At 37.1% G+C, this 20,596-nt stretch overlaps 2 protein-coding genes and 1 long non-coding RNA gene across 3 annotated transcripts; 2 read left to right on the forward strand and 1 right to left on the reverse strand.

Moving 5' to 3' along the window:
- Positions 1 to 409: 409 nt before the first annotated feature.
- On the forward strand, positions 410 to 10,594 carry LOC133736014 (structural maintenance of chromosomes protein 1). Its single transcript, XM_062163449.1, has 18 exons — positions 410 to 1,123; positions 1,682 to 1,918; positions 2,521 to 2,754; positions 3,162 to 3,400; positions 3,680 to 3,946; positions 4,162 to 4,432; positions 4,845 to 4,969; positions 5,962 to 6,071; positions 6,169 to 6,276; positions 6,364 to 6,503; positions 7,027 to 7,116; positions 7,213 to 7,421; positions 8,050 to 8,219; positions 8,415 to 8,524; positions 8,616 to 8,995; positions 9,242 to 9,493; positions 9,903 to 10,130; positions 10,232 to 10,594. Exons 1-18 carry the CDS (start codon positions 686 to 688, stop codon positions 10,278 to 10,280), a joined length of 3,657 nt encoding a protein of 1,218 aa, XP_062019433.1. The 5' UTR covers positions 410 to 685; the 3' UTR covers positions 10,281 to 10,594.
- Positions 10,595 to 10,953: 359 nt separating this feature from the next.
- LOC133740233 (patellin-4-like) lies at positions 10,954 to 19,334 on the forward strand. The gene is made up of 4 exons (XM_062168170.1): positions 10,954 to 11,929; positions 12,003 to 12,127; positions 12,241 to 12,382; positions 18,875 to 19,334. Exons 1-4 carry the CDS (start codon positions 11,072 to 11,074, stop codon positions 19,139 to 19,141), a joined length of 1,392 nt encoding a protein of 463 aa, XP_062024154.1. The 5' UTR covers positions 10,954 to 11,071; the 3' UTR covers positions 19,142 to 19,334.
- Positions 14,995 to 18,510, reverse strand: LOC133735848 (uncharacterized). Its single transcript, XR_009859285.1, has 2 exons — positions 17,787 to 18,510; positions 14,995 to 15,596 (listed from the first exon to the last, which is right to left on the reverse strand). It is a non-coding gene; the product is annotated as an uncharacterized LOC133735848 (long non-coding RNA).
- Positions 19,335 to 20,596: the final 1,262 nt, after the last annotated feature.

Below are 20,596 nucleotides of genomic sequence, written 5' to 3' on the forward strand. Positions count from 1 at the left end.
ATATCCATATTAAAAATTATGGAATTTAAATTGTCCGCAAAAGAAGAGAAATATTGAAACTTCCTTAAAATTATTGAAACTTTTTTTTTGTTTGATCATATCAACAACTAGTCTTTTGTGAGTCAAACTCACAACCTCTCACCTACAAAGGGGAGACTTATGCCACTAAACCAAATAGTAATGAGCAAAATTATTGAAACTTGAAAGGTACAAAATGATTTTTTTATTTTTTTATTTTATCAATCAAATTCAGAAAAATTCTGAACTTTAGACATATTGAATTCAGACCACCAAAAAAAGTAGACTCTTGCACCAAAGGACTAAATTGCAAATAAAACATTTTGCATTTTCTGCCAAGTGAAACGTTTCGACTCTAGTAGCGCTCACTAATTTGGTGGTCTCTACTTTTTTTTACTTCGAAAATGGCTAGTCATATCATCAATCCTCCCTAATTCCCCCAAACTCCATCTCCCGCCAATTCCCTCAAATCCCCAATCCCCTCCTCTCCCCCCTCACCTTCCCTCCTCTCCGCCGGAAAAGTCAACTCCTCAACTTTCCGGCTACAACTCCCGTCTTCCGCATCTCTTCCCTCCACTCCTATCTCCCGCGCTCCGCCACTCCCCCCAACCCTAAATTCCACCCCTCCCCAAACCCTAGCTTCAAATTGTCGAATTAAACCCTAGCCATGCCGTCCCTGATCTCCCAGGGCAAAATCCACCGCCTGGAGCTCGAGAATTTCAAGTCCTACCGGGGCCACCAGGTCATCGGCCCCTTCTCCGACTTCACGGCGATTATCGGCCCCAATGGCTCCGGCAAGTCCAACCTCATGGACGCCATAAGCTTCGTCCTTGGGGTCAAGACCGGCCAGCTCCGTGGGTCCCAGTTGAAGGACCTGATCTACGCCATGGACGACAGTGAGAAGAGCGAGAAAGGCCGCAGGGCGTTTGTGAGCTTGGTTTACCAGCTTGCGAATGAGTCTGAGATCCAGTTCACAAGGGCCATCACTAGCTCCGGCGGCAGTGAGTACCGCATAGACGGCAAGTCAGTATCGTGGGAAGCTTATAATGAGAAGCTTAAGTCCCTTGGAATTCTAGTCAAGGCTCGCAATTTTCTTGTCTTTCAGGTTAATTTCGATGACCGAATACTCTTAATTGCCATTGTTTAGCTTTCTATATCGATTTTTGCCATAGGGAGTATGTTTTGCTAGGAAGCAGAGTTTTTGAATGAGAAGAATAGAAGGAGAAGGGACATCAATAACATTTATTTGCCACACCTTGCGTTAGTGGATGAATGGAAGTTAATTATTAAATATTGATAATGTCTCCAATTGCACGTGTCATTTGCGAAATGTTGTTGGGTTAGTTAACGTAAATGTTTCGCGCTCATTGTTGAGTTCAGGCTCAAGGTACTCTTATTTGGGCACTTTGGTGTAGTGGCTCATTAGAACCTTGGGCTTCCGTCTTTTTAATTTTGGAAATATATCCATCCTGTTTCTAAGCCGAAATTAAAAGAGGGAAAAATATGAGAATTCACACAAGTTGCTAAACCGTGCATTGTCTACTCATTTGCATTATTTTTCATAGACTCTAAGATGTATTGCAGCTTGTATGGTGGCTCTGATATTTGCATATCTTGGCAGTGATGGGGTGACTTCTAATTACTGATTATCTTTTTCTCTTAGGGTGATGTCGAGTCCATTGCCTCTAAAAATCCTAAGGAACTCACTGGACTGCTTGAGCAGATCTCGGGGTCTGATGAGCTCAAGAGAGACTATGAAAAGTATGAAGAAGAGAAAGGCATAGCTGAAGAAAAAGCAGCCCTTGTTTATCAGAAAAAAAGAACCATAGTAGCGGAGAGGAAGCAAAAGAAAGAGCAAAAGGAAGAAGCTGAGAAGCACATTCGCCTGCAAAATGAACTGGTGCATGTCTCAATGTTTTTTTTTGCTGGTTTCATACAGATACACATACTTGCAGATTTTTATATATACGTCCGTGCTTTACTGGTTACATATGTCTATATGCACACAATCATATGCATACGTTGTATATTAGGTTTATAAGAAGTTCTTCTGATGTCTATCCTGCTGAATTGTTTCAATTTCTCCGTCGGGTGAAATTATGTAATTAATTGTACAAATGCATGCGTGCATGCAAGATATAATGTAACTGAAAAGATATAGTAGATACTAGGAACCATTCTCACACCTTCAAGAGGTTTCAGGAAAGAGGGCCTTGCATATAGCATTCCCCCTCTATCTCTTTCGTGCATAGGCGCTCATACACAGACACACGCACACACTATCAATCTTGCATCCACATGATTGTGTGCATCCACTCATGTGGATTAAATCTAATATAGGACCTGTCTTGAAAACTTTTATCCGTGTAAACTATTTTGTTGTTGAAGTTTGTTTCTTGTACATGCTCAATAGGTGTATGCTCCTATCTTTGAATCTTCTGTTTCGGAACTTTGAAATCTGTACTATGCTAATACTAAAATCACATATATTCTTTCTTGCAGAAATCTTTGAAGAGAGAACACTTTTTGTGGCAGTTGCTTAACATAGAAAAAGATATAACGAAAACAACTGATGAGCTTGAAGCTGAAAAGAGAAGCCGCGAACAGGTTATGCAAGAACTAGATGATTTTCAGCAAGAAGCAAACAAAAAGAAGAAAGAACTTGCCAAATACTTAAAAGAGATTGCTCAATGTGAAAAGAAGATTGCTGAGAGAAGTAGTAGACTTGACAGAAGTGTGAGTTTCTTTGCCTTCAACAGGAGATAGAAATTTCATGTGATATTTGTGTCCAATAGCATGAGTTTCATTTTGATTTTTGTTACTGAGTTTGTCTCTGTTAGACCCTTAAACAACTGAGGCTTAAAAGTTGTTATAACCAAATATGTCATTGATCTTTTTATTTTTACGTTTTACTTATTACGGCAAATCCGTGTTCGTTCAACCTACATGTCTAGTTTAAGAGTATTTGACCATCTCATATAGCTGCTTTGGGTGAATGAACGGGTCCTTGTGATGTTTTTTTTCTTCAATATATTGCTTGTTTTGCTGACATTTTAAAATAATGGCTTCTATTCTGTAAATCTAATTGTTGTCTTATTCTTGATCAAGAGGACATCTAATGAATTATTTGATATGGTTTGTAGAAACCAGAGCTGCTGAAACTGAAAGAGGAAATGTCTCGAATAAATTCAAAAATCAAGAAAAGTAAGACGGAGCTTGGTAGAAAAGAACAAGAACGGGGGAGACATAAGGAGGAAATTAAAAAGCTGCAGAAGGGCATCCAGGATTTGACCACACAACTAGAGGATTTACAGGAAAAAGGTCGAGACAGTGGTGAAAAATTACATTTAGACGATACTAAATTAAGGGAATATTTTAAAGTGTAAGTGTTTGGTAATCTCTGCTTAATCTTATCATGGTTACTGCATCTCAGTGTGATGATAGTGTCTTGTCCCTTATGTTTGTTAAGTTGAAATTCTGTTTCTTTAGGCTTGAAACCAAAAACCATGTTCCTTTTCAAATTTGAGCTGAGGATTGAACTCATTTTCCTGCCTACCCTTCATTCTTCATGAACTTGCTAAATTACCTTCACTTAACCATAGTAGTTAGCATTCTCCTTGATAAGGCCTTGGAAATTGTTATTGGTATGCTGATGTTACAGGAAGGAGGATGCTGGGATGAAAACTGCAAAGCTAAAAGATGAGAAAGAGGTTCTGGATCGGCAACAGCATGCTGATCTTGAAGCTCAAAAGAATTTGGAAGAAAATCTTCAACAGTTGAGAAGTAGGGAGCGTGAACTGGATTCACAGAATGAGCAAATGCTGACAAGGCAGAGAAAAATTAAAGAAAACTCTGCAAAACACAAGCAGGAATCAAAAAATCTGAATAATGAATTGCATGTGATGCAGGAGAAACATCAGAATGCCAGGTTATTCAACTTGATTGTATGCTTGTTTTTTGATGCATTTTAAGAGTCAACCATATGTTCTGCTATGGCTTCGGCATGTGTTGCCTGGTGCTTCCCATTCCCCCATTCACTTATTTGATTAAATGTCTTCTTTAGTTTTTTATTACTTTTTTACAAGACATAATAGCAAAATGCAATGAATCGTATCTTTACTATTACCCTTTTTATGCATGCAGACAAAAGTATGAAAATCTGAAGTCAAAAATTGATGAATTAGAAAAGCAATTACGTGAACTGAAGGCCGACAGATATGAAAATGAGAGAGATTCCAGGTTGTCTCAGGCAGTGGAGACTCTCAAGCGCTTGTTTCAGGGTGTCCATGGTCGCATGACTGAACTCTGTAGGCCAACACAAAAGAAGTATAATCTTGCTGTCACTGTTGCCATGGGAAAATTTATGGATGCAGTCGTAGTTGAAGATGAACAAACAGGAAAGGAGTGTATCAAGGTGATATATGTTCTTCGAATCTTTACGCTCTCGTAGAATGTTTACACTAGCTTGTTGAGATAAAGTATAAACCCGTTGCTTTCCTATTTTCATCGGTAAAATTAAGATTTTATTTTTCTAAAGTTCATAACGATTATTCACATCACATTAGTTGTAAGGCAATCAGAATAAAAATAAAAGAAGATGGATTATAGGAAAAACTAGAGGTCTAATGCTTTTTTTTTTTTTCATATTCTAATTGAGTTTAGATATTGCTGTTGGTTGTATGTGTTTAAATATTGATATATCTCATGATACTGACGTTTATTTTTGGTTACTTGGCACACCATTGTGGGATATATGTTGACAAAGTTTAATTATATATTATTTATGTGAATGCGGTTCTGATATACTGATCCTTGCATTTCTGCAGTATTTGAAAGAACAAAGGCTTCCTCCTCAGACATTCATACCTCTCCAATCTGTTCGTGTAAAGCAAGTAATGGAGAGATTGCGTAACTTGGGTGGTACTGCAAAGCTGGTTTTTGATGTTGTCCAATATCCTTTCTTCATGCTTTTGATCACAGAATCCTTGATAGCAAATCTTCCATAATTCTGTGTCGCGGTTTTCATCTTACGGTACAGTAGAGATTGAAGTATGATGTGTTATTTTCTGCTTCTACCAGTGCCTACATTGGTTTAGTGTGCAAACTTTTATTGTCGCAAAGTGTGTAGTTGAGAAGTTATGCAATCTTGTGTAATCTTGTTGGTGTTTGTCTGCATGTGTAGTGCATATTTTGTAGCTCTTTATTTGTATGGATAGGAATAGGCAGAGACATTATGTGTCTGATTATATATATATATATATATATGTTATATTACATGTCATGTTTTGCAGCATTGGGAGTATCTTTGATCTGGGATGGTTTGTGCTGCTAATTTTTGGTGCATTGTTGTTTTGGTAGTGGAAATCTGGTTATTGAAAACATGTTATAAGTTTCTAGAAGAAATTATGGAACATTTGAACCCGACAAATTTTTTTTGAACAATTAAGGTGTTCAATTAAACTTGCATTGAGGATCCCAGTATGTGTCTGTTATTGATTTTTTTTTCTCTCTAAAAATTCTTTAATTTTTTCCTTGTTCAAATTAGAGGCTTTTCTCGTCCAAAATAAATAAATTTACAGGCTTTTCTGTTCTCATTTTTTTTTCCTTCCATCTGTAGCACGAGTTTTCTTTATGCAACTCCTCACTCCTGTGGGCCTCTCCCACAAAGAAGTTTGAGTTTTCAACTGATAATAATCATCCACATTAGTATCATCTCTGCATTTATTTTGGTGAACATGTTAATGCATGGAAGCATCAAGCGGACACCTTCACCATTTCATGGTTAGCTATCACTGTAGTTCACCCTCCTGATCATTATGCTATGTTCTATCCTTGATGTATTGCCTCTATTCCTTGTACATTTTTTATTTGTAAGAAAACTGTAAGTTTATTCATGAGAATCTGCAAAATGGTGCTATTAGTTTGTCTACTTAACAACCAAACATTTGATCATGCCTTGGAGAAGGCTATTCTTTTTGCGGTTGGCAATACACTTGTTTGTGACGAACTTGATGAGGCTAAGCGCCTAAGCTGGAGTGGTGAGAGGTTCAAAGGTAATGAGTTCTACTTTGTTATTGATAAGTATTCTGTGTCGGGCATATTTATATTTAGCTAGATATCTAACTTTTTTGTCTACCCCTCTTAAATTAGTTGTAACTGTTGATGGAATTATGCTGTCAAAATCTGGCACAATGACTGGGGGTACCAGTGGAGGAATGGAAGCTAGATCAAAGCAATGGGATGATAAAAAAGTTGAAGGTTGGTTTTTGACTTTGTTTTTTGCTGTATTTTCATTTGAATTTTTGTTGGGTTATTTTGGATTTGGTTTAACTGTTTGTTGTTTAGGACTGAAGAAGAAGAAAGAACAATTTGAGTTGGAGCTAGAAGAGCTTGGGTCAATTAGAGAGATGCAGCTAAAAGAGTCTGAAACAGCTGGCAGAATTAGTGGGCTTGACAAGAAAATCCAATATGCAGATATCGAGCAGGTAATTGCAGGGATTTATTTTTTTCTTTTGTTCACTCACGATACGGTTAATCTGACTGGTTTGTAATTCATAGTTGATGATTATCCTTTGTAGTTTTAAGTATGGTGGAATTTAGTATTTACTTGTGTGTCCATACCCAATTTTTAGATATATCCTATTGTGTTCTCTCTGCTAGATCCCCCCTGCCCATTGCTTGAAATCCTTGGGGGGGGGGGGGGGGGGAGAGCACAGAGTTGTTTCATATAACATTCTTAAATGGTTTGAGATTGAGGAGAAGATGCATGTTGAAATTTGAAGCTGTTTTATGGTTTATCAAATAAGATGAATTAGATTTGATGGGAAGGGGTGGTTTAGGTTGTCTATATAGTTGAGATGAGTGTTATTAATTTTATTTTAGTTCTTCCTTTGTGCTGTGGATGGGGGGACTGAAGAGGTTTGCAAATTTTACTTTGATATCTCTTAATTGTGCTATACATGAGGTTTCCTTCTAGTCAATTCAAAACTAAAATAAGTTTTGTCACAGGAAAGCATTAAGGACAAACTTGCAAATTTGGTCCGCGAGAGGCAGAATATAAAAGAAGAGATTGATCGTATCAGTCCTGATCTTCTGAAGGTATTTCTGTGATGATCACTGTGCTCTATATCTAGCTTATTCCAGCATTCTATTTCACACAAGTAGTTCCAGCAATTTAATAAAATTTTCTTGCAGCTAAAACAAGCTGTAGATAAGCGGAGCACAGAAATCAATAAGCTTGAGAAGAGGATAAATGATATTGTTGACAGACTCTACAAAGGCTTTAGTAAATCTGTTGGGGTAGATAACATTCGCGAGTATGAAGAAAAACAACTCAAGGCTACCCAATCTATGGCTGAAGAGAGGCTTAGTTTGAGTAGCCAGCTATCAAAACTGAAATACCAGTATGTTCTTCCCTGTATTTTTATCTTTTGTCAATTTTACTGCTATATGTTGGTAATCTCATCTTATTTTGGGCATACAATGGAATGTGAGTTGTGTATATTATGTTGGACACATGCATGATCCATGTGGTATATAACTTGAACATGGATAGACATGCTATTGCACGTGTGTGCATGCATTTATGCATCTTCAAATTGTGCTTTAACATTCTGACGAACTACAATTACTGTGACTGAGGAAACAACCAACTACAAGTATTGGGCCAATCATTCAGTTAGTTTTCCTCTGACCCCACCATATATGCTTTTTGATGCGGCTTGGTCATCTTTAAAGAATGCTGTCCTGTCTAACATCACACTTCTTTAAAAAGCAGTGAACACTAAAGATAAGATGTTTGATGCCCTCCAGTTACAAGTTCCTAGTAGGGCTGTGATGACTTATCTTCAATAAAGTCACTGAGATTTTGTTTTAACTTTTTAGAATAGAATCAGGAGTGCTCAAATATCAAACCCAAATAGTCTGCCTAGTTTCACCACAATTATGACTTGTTTCTGGTGTACTTATGGCCTGACAGCTTGGCACCTTCTCATATTATGTGGTAAAATACTGTTCTTTGTTTGCTTTCAGGCTAGAGTATGAGCAAAATCGGGACATGGATACACGAATTGAAGAACTCCAATCATCTATTAGTAACCTACTAAAAGATTTAGAACGGGTTCAAAAGAAAGAGGCCGAGGCCAACTCTGCAGCAGAAAAAGCCTCTGATGAGATTCTTCGGTTGAAGGAAGAAGCACAAGGTATGATAATAGTTTGGCATGGGTACCATATTATGTTTTGCAGACATTAATTTCTTAAATTTTAGGCAGTGAGCTTGAGACTTAATCTTATGATTGTTCTTTTTCCGTCTTTTTCTCAAGTTATTCAAACCAGTTGCAAACCCACTTTATCCTTCTGTTAGTTCATATTTTTTGTATCTCTCACTATTCATGTAGAATGGAAGTCCAAGTCGGAAGGGTGTGAAAAGGAAATTCAAGAATGGAACAAGCGGGGTTCTACTGCAACATCAAATGTATCCAAACTTAATCGACAGATAAATTCTAAGGTTGGCATTTATTTTTGTTTGCGACACTTCTGTACCATGTTATATGTGAATTTGAAATCCCTAAGTCTTTTTTTTTTTCCTCGCCTTGCAGGAATCGCAGATTGAGCAGCTAACATCTCGAAAGCAGGAGATAATAGAAAATTGTGAACTACAGCAAATAAGCCTTCCAATCATTTCAGATCCAATGGAGACTGAATCCTCCATGACAGGCCCAGTATTTGATTTTGATGAGTTAGATGAGTCTCTATTGAGGAATAGGAGGCCTTCTGAGCGGGAGAAAGTTGAGTTAGATTTTAAGAAACAAATGGATGCCAAGTTATCAGAAATTGAAAGAACGGCTCCCAATTTGAAGGCCATGGACCAATATGAGGCTCTACAAGAAAAGGAAAGAGATGTAACTGGAGAGTTTGAAGTGGCCAGAAAAGAACAGAAACAAAAGGCTGATCTGTTTAACTCGGTTAAGCAAAGGAGGTATGGATTGCTTTTACACTGCTACCAGATTGTCTAATTATTATAATGTAGTTGACCATACATGATTGCACATTGTTGGATTTTGTAAGAGAAATTTTATGGATAGAAACTAGAAATAGGAAAGATCACTGTTTACTGTTGAAAGAAAGTGAAAGAAATCATCATTAAATGGCATATATGCCCACTACCCAACATGTCTATTTTTCCCTTGGCATTTGATTGTAATGGTTTATTTGGTCAATGCAGGTATGAGTTGTTTATGGATGCCTTCAACCATATTTCCAGTAATATTGATAAGATATACAAGCAACTGACGAAGAGCAATACACATCCCCTGGGTGGGACGGCATATTTGAATTTAGAAAATGAAGATGATCCGTTTTTACATGGTGTCAAGTACACTACTATGCCCCCAACAAAGCGCTTTCGAGATATGGAACAATTATCTGGCGGAGAGAAAACTGTTGCAGCGTTAGCATTACTGTTTTCCATACACAGGTATGTCTTAAAACATTAAAATAGTTTTTACCTTTACGGACATTCATGATTCGTGCACAAAAGATTCTGGGTAGACCTTGCAGCAGGTACAAAGAGCACATGCTTCAATAGATATGAATACTTTAGGGTGGGGGATTGTGGAGTTTCTGGCACAATTGTAAACCCTCTGACTTGATATTTAAAGTTGACTTCATGAAAAGATACAAGTATAAGCCTGTGGGTGGGGGGTGTAGCATCATTATTCCTTCCTTTCTTAGAAGAGTCAGGGTTTTGGTCTTCCTTTCTCTCCAATTTTTAACTCTGGAAGTTTTGTTCTAGTTTTTGGTTTCTACTTTTTTACACTGCGTAAATTAGTACCAGTAATTAATTGTTTTTTTTATTTATATATTTTCTTTTATGAATGCTTCAGCTATAGGCCTTCGCCTTTTTTCATACTGGATGAAGTTGATGCTGCACTGGATAACTTAAATGTAGCAAAGGTTGCTCGATTCATCCGTTCAAAGTCATGCCAAGGAGCCAGGGTTAATCAGGATACTGAAGGAGGCAATGGTTTTCAAAGTATTGTAATATCTCTAAAAGATAGCTTCTACGACAAGGCTGAAGCTCTGGTTGGGGTTTTCAGGGATGCTGAAATGAGGTGAGCATCAGCCGATAATTGGAACATCCTCACATGGTTAAATCCTCATCATTTATCTAATATAGTTCCTTAATGTGCTGACCGTGCTTGTGTTATTGCAGTTGTTCCAAAACACTGTCATTTGACTTGACTAAATTTCGGGAGGAGTAATGCAGTTGGATAACGACTTGTAATATAGATACAGATCAATCAGCTAGCATCCCATTTCACTGTAAATATGATTACAAGATTTGGAAGGCCGTTTGGGGTACATTCTTTTAGTAGGCATGGAAATCAGCAGTTAGGTTTCTCCGTATTAGGATGTAAAAATCAATGCTACAGGTTATGAATTAGTCAGAGGAGAAGAAGATAGTATCAGTCATAAAGTGACGACCTTCCAGAATGTAGAGGATAAATCTCAGTCATTGTTCCTTTTCTATTTCCAGCATTCAACTGTTACTATAAGACTATAAGTTGTTCCCTCACCTTTTTTCTTCTTTTCATTTTATTGTTAATGTCAGGTTGCGGAGATTAGTTAGTTGACCTTTGCAAATCTACATGTTTTTAGAACCCAGTAAGGCAAAATGTTGACTTGGACAGTGATTCTTGCACATTGTGTTGAAACTCAATACTAAATTTGACTTGAACCTAATCTATCTACAAGAACCACTAATTATATGCCAGCCAAGCCCGATCAATTGGGGTTAAAAGTTCAAAACACTCGTAAAAAAGCCTGTTCCAATCTCACGGTTAGTTACTACGATTGGCCAACCTAAATTTGGCGCCAGGCCTTTCTTGAGCCTGAGGTAATAGAAAAAGGAAAGATGTAAAAACATTGCGCTTTTGTGTTTCTTTATCATTCTCAACTCCCCATCATTGAATCCGAGCACCATCAATATTCAGTTTCTCCGGAAACTCCGAGTGCCGGGAATTTGAAGCACGTACCACCCCGATAATTGTCAATGACGGAGAAGAATGATCAGGAAACCCACAATGACAATGAGCCTGATTATCATGGCAGAGACCAGGAGCTCGACTCGGCTCTGGGATATTATATTAATGACATGTTGATGGAAAGCCCCCGCGAATTATGTCCAGATAGTGACCAAGAAGGTGATGAACCCACAGCTCAAGAGGATGAGGAAACCAAAGCTGCTTTTGTGGAAATGAAGAAGAAGAAGAAGAAGAAAGCCTTGATGGAATTCCGGTGCAGAGTTGAAGATGCAATTGTGGGGAATTACCTTCTTGGAAAACCCAGCAGAAAGCTTTGCCGAGATGAAAGCTTGAGGCAAAAAGAACAACTCAAGGAGATTACCCTATGGGGTGTGCCTTTATTGCCAAGTAAAGGCCACAAAGGCACTGATGCTGTGCTCCTCAAATTCTTGAGAGCCCGCGATTTCAAGACTACCGACGCATTTGAAATGCTGAGAAGAACCCTGAAATGGCGAAAAGAATACAGGGCTGATGAAATTCTTGAAGAAGAATTGGGAGGCCCTGATCTTGATAATGTGGTGTGCATAAAGAGTAGAGACAAAGAGGGTCACCCTTTGTGTTACACTGTGTATGGACCTTTCAAGGACAGAGAGTTGTACAATAAAACATTCGGGTCTGAAGCGAAACGCCAACAGTTTTTGAGGTGGAGAATTCAATTCATCGAAAAGGGAATCAAGAAGCTCAACTTCAAGAGAGGGGTTGATTCGATGGTTCAGATTACAGATTTGAAGAACTCCCCAGGACCCGATTTTAAGGAGCTTCGTTCGCTTAGTAGCAAAACTCTGCTCTTGTTACAGGAAAACTATCCTGAGCTCATTCAAAAGAATGTAAGTAGTCTCAAATTAAGCAGTTAATTAATTACAATGTGGTATATGATAATTTCTTGCTTTCATTTTGCAGATTGTTATAAATGCTCCACTTTGGTACTATGTGCTCCATGTGCTCCGATCAAGGTTTCTAAGTCACAGAACTAAGAAGAAGTTCGTCTTTGCTAGACCCCAAAAGGTTACAAAGACCCTTCTCAAGTGAGTGAGATTACTACGTACTCAAAAGTTAAAACTATCCAGTTACATTAATTATTATCTCCTCTGTCTTTCTAATACACAAGTTAATTTGCATGGAAATGATTATAAAAAAGGTTCATAGAACCAGAAGAACTCCCAGTTCAATATGGTGGCCTCAAAAGAGAGCAGGATGAGGATTTTACACCAGAGGACAAAGTATCACAGATCATAGTCAAAGGAAACACAACTAATTATATTAAAATTCCAGTTGCTGAGGTACTGATTCTCGTCTATTAATTGCGTGTTCAATTGAATTTTGATTATGGTCTTTCCATTAGGCACATTATTAGGCGTATATATTTATAGGAATAGATACATTTCTATCTTCGTAGGTGTATTAATGGAGTTGGGACGGGTTCAGCCCTTGGGATTAGTCTTTAGGAATTAGGTCAGATAATCGATCTTCTCCGATATAATAAAAAGAAAAATTAGAATAAATAAATGGAGCCAAGTTGGATCTCGTTATTAATGAAAGAGTACGAAACTTACACTCATTGCATAATTCGAACTGTCTATGTATAGGTCAAACTGTGATCCAGATGGGAAACCAAAATCAAAATCCAATCTAACACCTACACGTAATGAAGAACTAGATCTGATTCAAAAGTAGAACTGAAATTGCCCCAAAAACTTTGAACCCCTAAATTTTGTTGGAAGCTCTGATACCACTTTGTTGGATATCAGCACGGAAGTGTAAAATAAGAAATTAATTTTGGGTAGAGGGATATGATGCATGAATGTCTCATATGTTATACAGTCCAGAGGCATGTATAGAGCTCCTAGAGAAAGATATGGAGGAGACTCTGATCTTAAAATACCAAGTAAAAAAGTTATTATGATAATATTTCTACAAAATTACTCCTCTATACACTTTACTCAACTAAACCAGCCTACTTATAGGCCACTAGACAATGTCATAAGTATGACAATTTCAACGGACATAAGTATTAAACCGTTACAATAATCTTAAACCTTCCTAACTCTCATAACCTATGAAGCCACTAACTCTCACCATTATTCTCATCAAAATTCTCACCATAACTCTCAACATAATTTTAAATTAATTAATTTTACTTCCAGCATCCTCCCTTAATTTAGAATTACTCTTAACTTCAAGTTCATCAAAAATTTCACACCTTCATATCTTCATGGTCACCGTCAATGAATCAACCCCTTCTTTCTTCTTTTCTTCAACTTGCTTTATTTTCTCTTTGACATGCATCATTGTCATTCTTATACTTGTCTTAACACAGCAAGAAAATTGCCAAAACCTTCTTCACACAATACCAGTTAGCACCTTGATTTGCTTGGCTTTAGTGACACTTTTCTAGTCACTTCAGGTCTTGGGAGCTTTTCCTTCCTCACTACTTAGAGAACTTTCTTTTCTCATTTTTGTGTGAGATCATTTCATACCTCACCAAGGCGTTCATGCCTCTCAAAATTCAAACCCATTTTGTGAGATGTCTATCATTTGTTTTAGGTTGAGTCTTGTCAATTTATTTATTATTTTTTTTTTTTATTTTTTTATTTTTTTGCACCATTGTGCTTTTAGGGAGCCTTGTCAACTTGACACAATTGTGCCATCTTCATCTTCATTATGAGACTTATGTCACTTTCAGGGAGCAATTTCCTCTTGGCACCTTTGTGCCATGCTTCATTCAGGGACTTATACCCTTCATTCTTTCTTTCAGAGACATTAATCCTTCATCTTCTTTCAAGGACTTTAACCCTTTCAACTTCTTTCCGGGACTTTAACCCTTCATTCATTCTCTCAGGAATTTTTACCCTATCACTGAGGATCACATTATCCTCTCTTTCTTATTCTCCATCTTTTTCTTTCTTCTCCATATGTTTTACTCCCTAATTCATTTTCTTCTATGCAATATTATCTTCTATTTTTCTTCCTTGCTCATCTCTCTCTCTCTCTCTCTCTCATTTTTCTTTTCCTCTTGCCCATCAGCATCGGTTAATGCACCACAATTTTTTTTTCTCCACCACCTTGCAACTACATAAGCAAGTCTGGGAATGGCGGGTCATTCTAACTCTTCAACCTCTTTGCAACCATTAAGTTTCAAGGTTGATCTTCATTGATTCTCAATTCTTTCAATAGTTTTGGAGCAAATATTTTACTCCAATTATCTCATTGAGACACTATCACGTCTTTCTCATTGCTCACGATCAACACTTAAACTAGCATACTTGACTCCATAATACTCTTGCATGAACAATTTTTAACCGTACCCAAAAGATCGAGTCTAGGGCTCTGATACCACTTTGTTGGATATCAACATAAGCGTAAGATAAGAAAATAATTTTGGGTAGGGAGATATGGTGCTTGAATGACACAATATGAGAGTTGTACAGCTCAAAGGCATGTACAAAGCTCCTAGAGAAGGATACCACTACAAGAAAAAACATGTTTAACAACATGCAATTAGCGTTGTCAATCACTTTTGACAACGTTTGGCGCATGTTGTAGATGCCAGAGTCATTAAAAGTCCTCGAGTCCTTAACATCACGCTTTGCATGTTGTCAAAAAGAGGTGAAGCACGTTGTTGTAATTATTCAACAATGAGCTCTGCACGTTGTCATAAATTTTCAACAACGTTTCAAGTGCATGTTGTAAGTTTTAACAACACTCTCAGCATGTTGTCTTTAGTTTTCGACAGCATACATGGTATGTTGTCATATTACATACGTTGTTACAACGTTTCAGCATATACTATTGCACCCAATTTGTTGGGCTATGCTTTCCTGTACCTCTATAAACATTCACCATTACTTAAACACATTCACATGCCAATATTAGTACACGTACACTAACCATGTATGAAAAATATACATTTCATTAGGAGTGCCACATTCTCTTATACATATGTTCTTTACAAAACATGCATGACAAAGTACTGGATTCTTTGTTCACCAGCATTGACAAAACATGCATGGTACTTCCTGACCTACATAAATTCTCTAGTAAAGCAAAATGTACCTGCTACTTCAACTACTAAGGAAGCATTTCAATGGAGCTTTTGGGCCATGCAAGAGTGCTTCCTATAGCTTCACCAAGTTGTTTGGCATCCATGGTTAATCTGTACACTTCCATAGTCTGATACTCATCAAACACCACATCAACCCAAACCTTCCAACAATTTCGTCCAAGAGGCACACAATGAACTTTTGTACTTGGATTTGTTGAAGAGATCATTCCTTCAGCTACCACTTCATCTTCTTCATAATTGTTCCAATTCAAAAGTGCACATCTGCTATTTTCAAGATCATTGCTTGGAGCATTGATTGGTCCACTTCCTCCTCTTCTTTTTCCCCTTCTTTTTCTGTTCTTCATCACCTCTTTTCCTCTTCTTTGTCTGTTCCTTTTCTCTATCAAATTGCAGCCATTGTTTCTCCATCTTGACAGAAACTGTACCTCAAACTAGAAGGCACGAAATCATATATAGCATAGGCACATTAGTCCTTCTGAACTTAGAACTTAGAACTTAGAACCACTACTACAGTACCACTCAATTGCTATTCCTTCTAATCTAATTAACACTTTGACAAGGACAAGTATTAACTACACAGATACAGAAGCACAAGTTACAGTCATCACAAATAATAATACATGCATTCTAATTGAAATAATCTGTAGAATAAGTTTCAGTGCAACAACCAAGATACATGAATCGATGGTAGTTTTTCTGTAAAACAAGGTACAAGAAGACTAATGAAAAGGAAATTATGTGGACATTATATGAATGATAAGAACTTTCTAAAGATTATCAAGGAAAAGGAAATTCAATAAATAGTTGTAAATTTCATTATGCAACATGATACCAGTGACTGAGAATGGCTGACTTATTGCATTCCTGTTCTGTAGAGTCTCTTAATGAAAAACTACACACAGCAGGAAAGCCAGAATAATGAAACATCATATATTTTTGAGGAGTAATAAAGATTTTGACAGCAATAAAAGACTTTATAAGCTGAGGAGTAGTCAAGAAGTAGCTATTTGTTTGTCTCATGGGGTTGGAATTTGGCCCAGAAAGGAAACCCCCCAATCCCTTTTAGACAAAAAGCATATAACTCAAGGATCAATATGTACAGAAGAATCCATTCAAGTAGTTTAATATCTACTTGGTTTTTAAAATGATAACTCAAGGAGATTAAATAAAAATTTATTTGATCACAAGGTTAAGGGTGTATAGATTCAGAGTATGCTTGCCCAAACACATAGAGATAAGAAGTTGGAAACAATGTGATCCAAACAAAGAACCAGGAGGGAAATGGTGAACAGAAAAAGACTTGGAAAAGAAACAATGAATTTACAGCAAGGGTTCTGAATCAATGCAATAGATGACAGACACATAGACACACAGTGCACGTTATAGGTTTGATAGCTTAAATCCTAGTTTGTTTTAGGAATCAGGAAACTAGCCTTGGTTTAGGGTATGAATTTTCCCTCGGTTATATTAGCGGATCAATCATACAAATTTGAGTCTTGGATGCTATCACTTTGGCAGTTTAGTAGGTGCCACTGATTTGAAGTTGTGACATTGCTGAAAACTATAATTAATTCCTTCTCTGGCAATGACCTCAGAAGCAATAAAACCAACTACTTTGTCTTTGTGGTGGCATAATCTGTTTTGATAATATAATTAATGTAGGGTTTGGTGTGTCTATGGCTTTCAGATCACATCCCCTGCTGCATTCTTTTCTCATGTCAATATTTAAAAAAAGTATGAAAATAGCACTTGCTAACCACCAAGGCTTTATGTTTCTGTTAACACTCAAACAACATTATAGTAATGTATATAGTGCCATCACTTTTTCAGACCAAAAAATTGGTAAAGAGGTCTATGGTTAGGTATAACGAATTAACTATTTCTGAAATCTACTAACCAAATAGCAGTGGAACATGTATGAGATACCCAGGTTCTCATCTTCTTTTTCTGAGATACCCACAAAATCCTACTAAGTACCTTATTTAGGATATGTTTTACAAATTCTCACAACTAATTCAAATATAAACCACTTTTGATCGACCTTAAGACATCATATAAGTGTTGTTCATACTAATTCTAAAATCAACACCACATTTGCTGAAAACAGTAGTGAGTAGTGACACAATTGTAGATCCCTATTTAGCAATGCTCTTACAACATATTTTACTTGGTGACCTTCCATGCTAGACATATTGTTCTCTTTTCTCACCATTTCTCAACAACCAAGAAACCAATAAACCCTTATACATTATGCAAATCTAATCCTCCCAAGAAGAAACACAAAACATATTTTATCACTGAGAAAGTCGCAATATTGGCTATAAATCATTACAATTTAGTGATACTATCGAATTTTTACATAAAACTCACTATCTAGCATGAATCATCTTTATTTTCAATGCACACCAAGTGTTCGACAAAATGCCAAATCAGGAAGAACAAGCAAAACATGAACAAGCGAATGAATAACAGTGTTTTGCATCTGCGAGACTAAAACCTGAGTTCATCAAACAATTTTCAAACAAGAACATGATGATTAGAATGAAATAGGAACCTAGCTAGATGATGAAATTAAAGGTGCGAAACGGTGGAACAGGTAATATGAAGAAAGAAAGAAGTACCTTCGTAGCCGTAACGCCGGAAATGCATTAGAGATTGACAACCGAGGTCGGCGGAGTCAGTGGCGCGGTCGACGGAGCCGAGGCAGAGGATGAACTAGTAAGGACGTAGCCGACGCTGGGCGGCGCTTGGGAGGTATGGGACTACGGGAGGGATTGGAGGAGCTCAGCCAAAGGCAAACTCGACCCTGCCGTCGGCTAAGCAGGACGTGCTCGACGGCGGCGACGCCGGACAAGCAGTCTTGCTCCATAGTGAAGTCGTCGATCCAATTGAGAGTGACGACGGAGGGAAGCGATCGTTTCGGGCGGTTTAGGGTTTGAGAAGTGAGAGCTTCAGAGCTCAATTCTTCAAGCCCAGGATTTTATATGTTTTGGGTCTATGATGGATTTAGAGAGCTGATGCTTCTTTTTTTTACTGACTTTAGTCAACAGGCCCTTTTGTTTTTTTTTTTTTTAATCTTTTATCTCAAAGTTTCGACCGCGTTAGCTGCACGTTGTTGTTTTGAAAATATTTAACAACATGCACTCCTACTTGTTGATACATTAATTGACAACAAGTAGACAACAACGTGCAAACTGAGTTATCGATAACGAAATTAACAACATGCAAATGACGCATGTAGTGGTAAATAATTTAATACAACACTCTTTCTGCGCATGTTGTAGAATATTAGAGATGACAACGAGCATTTACAGCATGTTGTAAATATGATGTTGTCATAGACTATTTTTCTTGTAGTGTACATATGGAGAAGACTCTCAAAATACCTGGTAATACTTCTACAAAATTACTCCTCTACACACGTTACTCAACTAGACTAGCCTACTTATAGAGGCCTACACTAGACAATGCCATAAGTATGACAATTACAAAGGATATAAGTATTAGACCGTTATAATAACCTTAAACCTTCCTAACTCCCATAACCTATGAAGCTACTAACTCTCACCATTATTCTCACAATTAATTTTACCATAACTCTCAACATAATTCTAAATTAATATTATTCAATTCCAACAATTTTTTTGTATGATGAGATGAATCTTGTTGTAACTATTAATTTCATTTTGGGGTGTTGTTATTTTATTAGGGTGGATTGACAATGGTGTGGGATCTAACCGTGGTGGGATGGGACGTGTTGTACAAGGAAGAGTTCGTTCCTGATGATGAAGGGTCATACAAGATTTTACTCCAAGATAAGAAGAGACTGCAAGGGGAAGGTGTAAGAAACTCCTTCTACCTTAGTGAACCAGGGAAGATAGTCATTGCCCTTGAGAATTGGAATTTCAAGAACAGGAGGGTTCTTTATCGGTATAAAGCCAAACCCACCATTCCCATTTACTTAACAAATAGATAGCTCTGCATGCACGTAGATACTTCACTTGTACTTATTCTGGATCTAAATTATTGATTTTTTGCTAATAGTCCTTCAACCGATTTAGTTGGTCTGAAACTATAACTACAGGAAACATTAACGATAATCGGTATTTTGTTCAGCGATTAATAATTTGATCCTTATTTCTAAAGAACTTACAAGAAAGTATAGTTTAGTACAAGGGCGTACATACGTTGTTTATTTTTTCTGCATGTCAATCATTCTGTTATCTTCGTAAGTTCTGCACTTTTCTTGCGCAAACTATGGATATATGCATGCAGGGTTTAGAGAGGCATTGTGTATGCAAAAGAATCTGAATGGACTAAAACTTTGAATCTTTCTACCATATTTATTCCATCCAATTTATATGATAATTGTTATAAAGTAGGAAGAAGATGAAGAGAGAATAGTAGGGAGGAAGTAGAAGTGTTCTCATTCAGTCTCATTAGCCTCCTTTATATAGAGGTAGAGTTTACATCAAAGTACATAACTAATGAGTATTTACGTGGACATCCACATAGATAATAATATTTACAACACTCCCTCTTGGATGTCTACGTACCAATGAATGATGGTATTGGACGCGCTTATTGTTGCCTCGTTAAAAACCTTGCCAGGTAACAAAAACCCAGTGGGACAAAAATAACCCTGGTCGAAGGACAAAAAGAGCACAACGCGCATATGTCCTAGGTAGCATACTTCCGGATGCTTCCCCTGATGAGAGTCTCCCCTTGATTGTTGCAAGCCTTGATTATGTATGTGATAAGCTACATGTACCATGTATAGTGGTTTGATGTGTCTATCACTGAAGTGAGACCATGTGTGCTTTGCATATAGGGGCTCATCACAAAATTTCATACCTGCAAAAAAGTTAAAGCAATACTAACAAAGCTAGACAATTTTCAATAAGTCTTACTTCATATGATAAGGTTAGAAAACAATCTCATATGCTCAAAATCATACACAAAGTAATAGCTAAACAATATAAAGAAATTGACACATTATCTTTGTATAGTTTAAAACATTGAAAAATCATCATGGCATACCTAGCCATACACATCAATATCTTTGTGTATTGATATGTCTCATATAAGCTCTTCAAGAGCTCTAAGTAATTCATAACTTTGCGAAAGTTAGAATATGTTGCAACATTATAATCATAATTCAAATTCGATAGTAGTCTCGTCATAGTACTCATTAAGGAAATTTAGATCTTGTTGACTAGAACGAAATGAGTACATATGAGCTAGCTTTAGAGTCTTTGATTCCATGAGTGAGCTTCAGGCTCTTTCAACCTTTCATGAACTTGAATAATTCATGTATTTGAATCCCTTGAGGATTTGATAAGCAATACGCTTATTATGACACTTTGCTTTTGAGATTTTGCTTTTAGCAATGTGTCTTTAAAATCTTCATAATATACGATGACAACGTGCC

The sequence above is a fragment of the Rosa rugosa genome, chromosome 3 (assembly GCF_958449725.1).
Source record: "Rosa rugosa chromosome 3, drRosRugo1.1, whole genome shotgun sequence".
Lineage (NCBI taxonomy): Eukaryota > Viridiplantae > Streptophyta > Magnoliopsida > Rosales > Rosaceae > Rosa > Rosa rugosa.

Coding starts and splice junctions, on each gene's coding strand:
- LOC133740233 (XM_062168170.1), top strand. CDS start 11,072: ATGACGGAGAAGAATGATCAGGAAACCCACAATGACAATGAGCCTGAT. Junction 11,930..12,002: donor CTGAGCTCATTCAAAAGAAT/GTAAGTAGTCTC, acceptor TTCATTTTGCAG/ATTGTTATAAATGCTCCACT. Junction 12,128..12,240: donor GTTACAAAGACCCTTCTCAA/GTGAGTGAGATT, acceptor ATTATAAAAAAG/GTTCATAGAACCAGAAGAAC.
- LOC133736014 (XM_062163449.1), top strand. CDS start 686: ATGCCGTCCCTGATCTCCCAGGGCAAAATCCACCGCCTGGAGCTCGAG. Junction 2,755..3,161: donor GTAGTAGACTTGACAGAAGT/GTGAGTTTCTTT, acceptor TATGGTTTGTAG/AAACCAGAGCTGCTGAAACT. Junction 4,433..4,844: donor CAGGAAAGGAGTGTATCAAG/GTGATATATGTT, acceptor GCATTTCTGCAG/TATTTGAAAGAACAAAGGCT.